Source organism: Frankliniella occidentalis, unplaced genomic scaffold (assembly GCF_000697945.3).
Source record: "Frankliniella occidentalis isolate FOCC.00 unplaced genomic scaffold, Focc_3.1 Scaffold2888, whole genome shotgun sequence".
Lineage (NCBI taxonomy): Eukaryota > Metazoa > Arthropoda > Insecta > Thysanoptera > Thripidae > Frankliniella > Frankliniella occidentalis.
The window spans coordinates 2,917-4,511 of NW_026269960.1; the positions used below are offsets into that span (position 1 = coordinate 2,917).

At 62.8% G+C, this 1,595-nt stretch overlaps 1 protein-coding gene across 1 annotated transcript; it reads left to right on the forward strand.

Moving 5' to 3' along the window:
* Positions 1 to 231: 231 nt before the first annotated feature.
* On the forward strand, positions 232 to 1,465 carry LOC127752001 (uncharacterized; the record flags this gene model as incomplete). The annotated part of the gene is made up of 2 exons (XM_052276417.1): positions 232 to 349; positions 1,017 to 1,465. A coding segment is annotated over exon 2 (405 nt), but the record flags the coding sequence as incomplete, so codon positions are not given.
* Positions 1,466 to 1,595: the final 130 nt, after the last annotated feature.

Below are 1,595 nucleotides of genomic sequence, written 5' to 3' on the forward strand. Positions count from 1 at the left end.
ATGAGGGTGGTATCGACGTCTTTGTCTCCGCTTGTGTCGCCGACCTCTCCTCACCTCAAGGGGGGGCGGGGGCGAGGATCGCGTGCGAGCAGTCCGATGAGGAACAGGAGGTAGGGAAAGGGGGGGAGGGGTGAATAAGTCGAGGAGGTCAGTACGCCGCGTCGAGGGGGAGTACCGCCATACTACACAGGGAGTTTTGGTGTAGATGCACCTGTTTGTTACACGGTGCTTCTCGCCGTCGTCCACAGCTCGTGCTCGTGACGCAGCGGTGCGGACGAACAGCGTTGCGCGCGCACGCGGACTCTGCGGCGTTGCGAGGCGATCGAGGCTGACAGCGCCCGGGACCAGAGTGAGTGACGTTTATTCACAACACAAATACCAGCACGAGCAGGTGCGTGGCTGAAAAATCACGTCCCCTTTCGTGTAGTTGTGCCTATCGTCGTCGTCTCCTCTGCGACCAGACTTGAGCGCCGGGCGAGTAGGCAATCGGGCCGCCCACCCGGCATGCGGTACAGTATTACGACTGCAAAATAGGAAACTAACTGGGAATGGTTGCACGAAGCACGTTAGTACGACATACTATCGGGTAAGAATGCGACTGTTTACGTCTTATTTCGCGCGTCAACTCTGTCTCGAATAAAATTTAGTATTAGTTGTGCTTGGAATAGAGGGGGGGGGGGCGTTCTCGTTGCAGACTGCTTCAAAATACCAAGTGACTGTCAAGGTCGCAGCTTTACCCCGTAACCACCTATGACGGGGCAACCCGAACGGGCCTCGAGTTTTGTCGTGTCGCGATTGCCTTGTCAGATTAGCAGCTGCACGTCGATACGCCACGGCCGCCCCTCGGGCCGCCCGGTGCGCGCGTGCGGACATGTGCGCGCCGGTCGGGCATCACGCGGCGTCGAGGGTGCCGCACAAAACACGGAACTTTCATGGCGGAGGACACGACTCGTTGTGACGACGCTAATAGTCCCCACTGTCATTTAAGAGCGCACTTTTTATTCTCTGGCCTGCAGCGGTGCGCGGGCTGAGGGCCGGCTGGCGCTGAGGCCATGGCCCCATGGCTCCATGGCCCCCCCTGGACCACGGGCATGGACCCCACGACGCCCACGCTCCCCCGGGGGTGCGTCGCGTCACGCTACTCGTCAGCCGCAACGGCTCCCTGCTCCTGGTGCCCGAGGACGGCCCTGACGGCGGCGGCGCCCTCTCCGGCCTCGGCGCGCTGCTCGTCGCCACCTTCGCCGGCGGGCTGGCACTCAACGTGCTGCTCGTGCTGGCGCTCGTGTCGAGCGAGCCGCGCACGCGCGCCCGGGCCGCGCAGGCCATGCTCATGCTCGCCAACGCCCTGGACTGCCTGCTCAACGCGCCCGCGGCTGCCGTCGTGGTCTCGTCCTGGGGGGCGCTGGTGGACCGCCAGCCCGGCGCGGCCAGGGCGCTCTGCAGGTTCACCGCCGTGGCGGGGCAGGTGAGTGCGAGATCTCTGTGAGCTCATCATCTCACATAAACGATTTGGGCTGCCCCCGGATAAGAAGAAATCAGGAAGAAATCTAGCATCATGGCGGCCAGCCCTATCTCTCCCATGGGCGGCTATGATG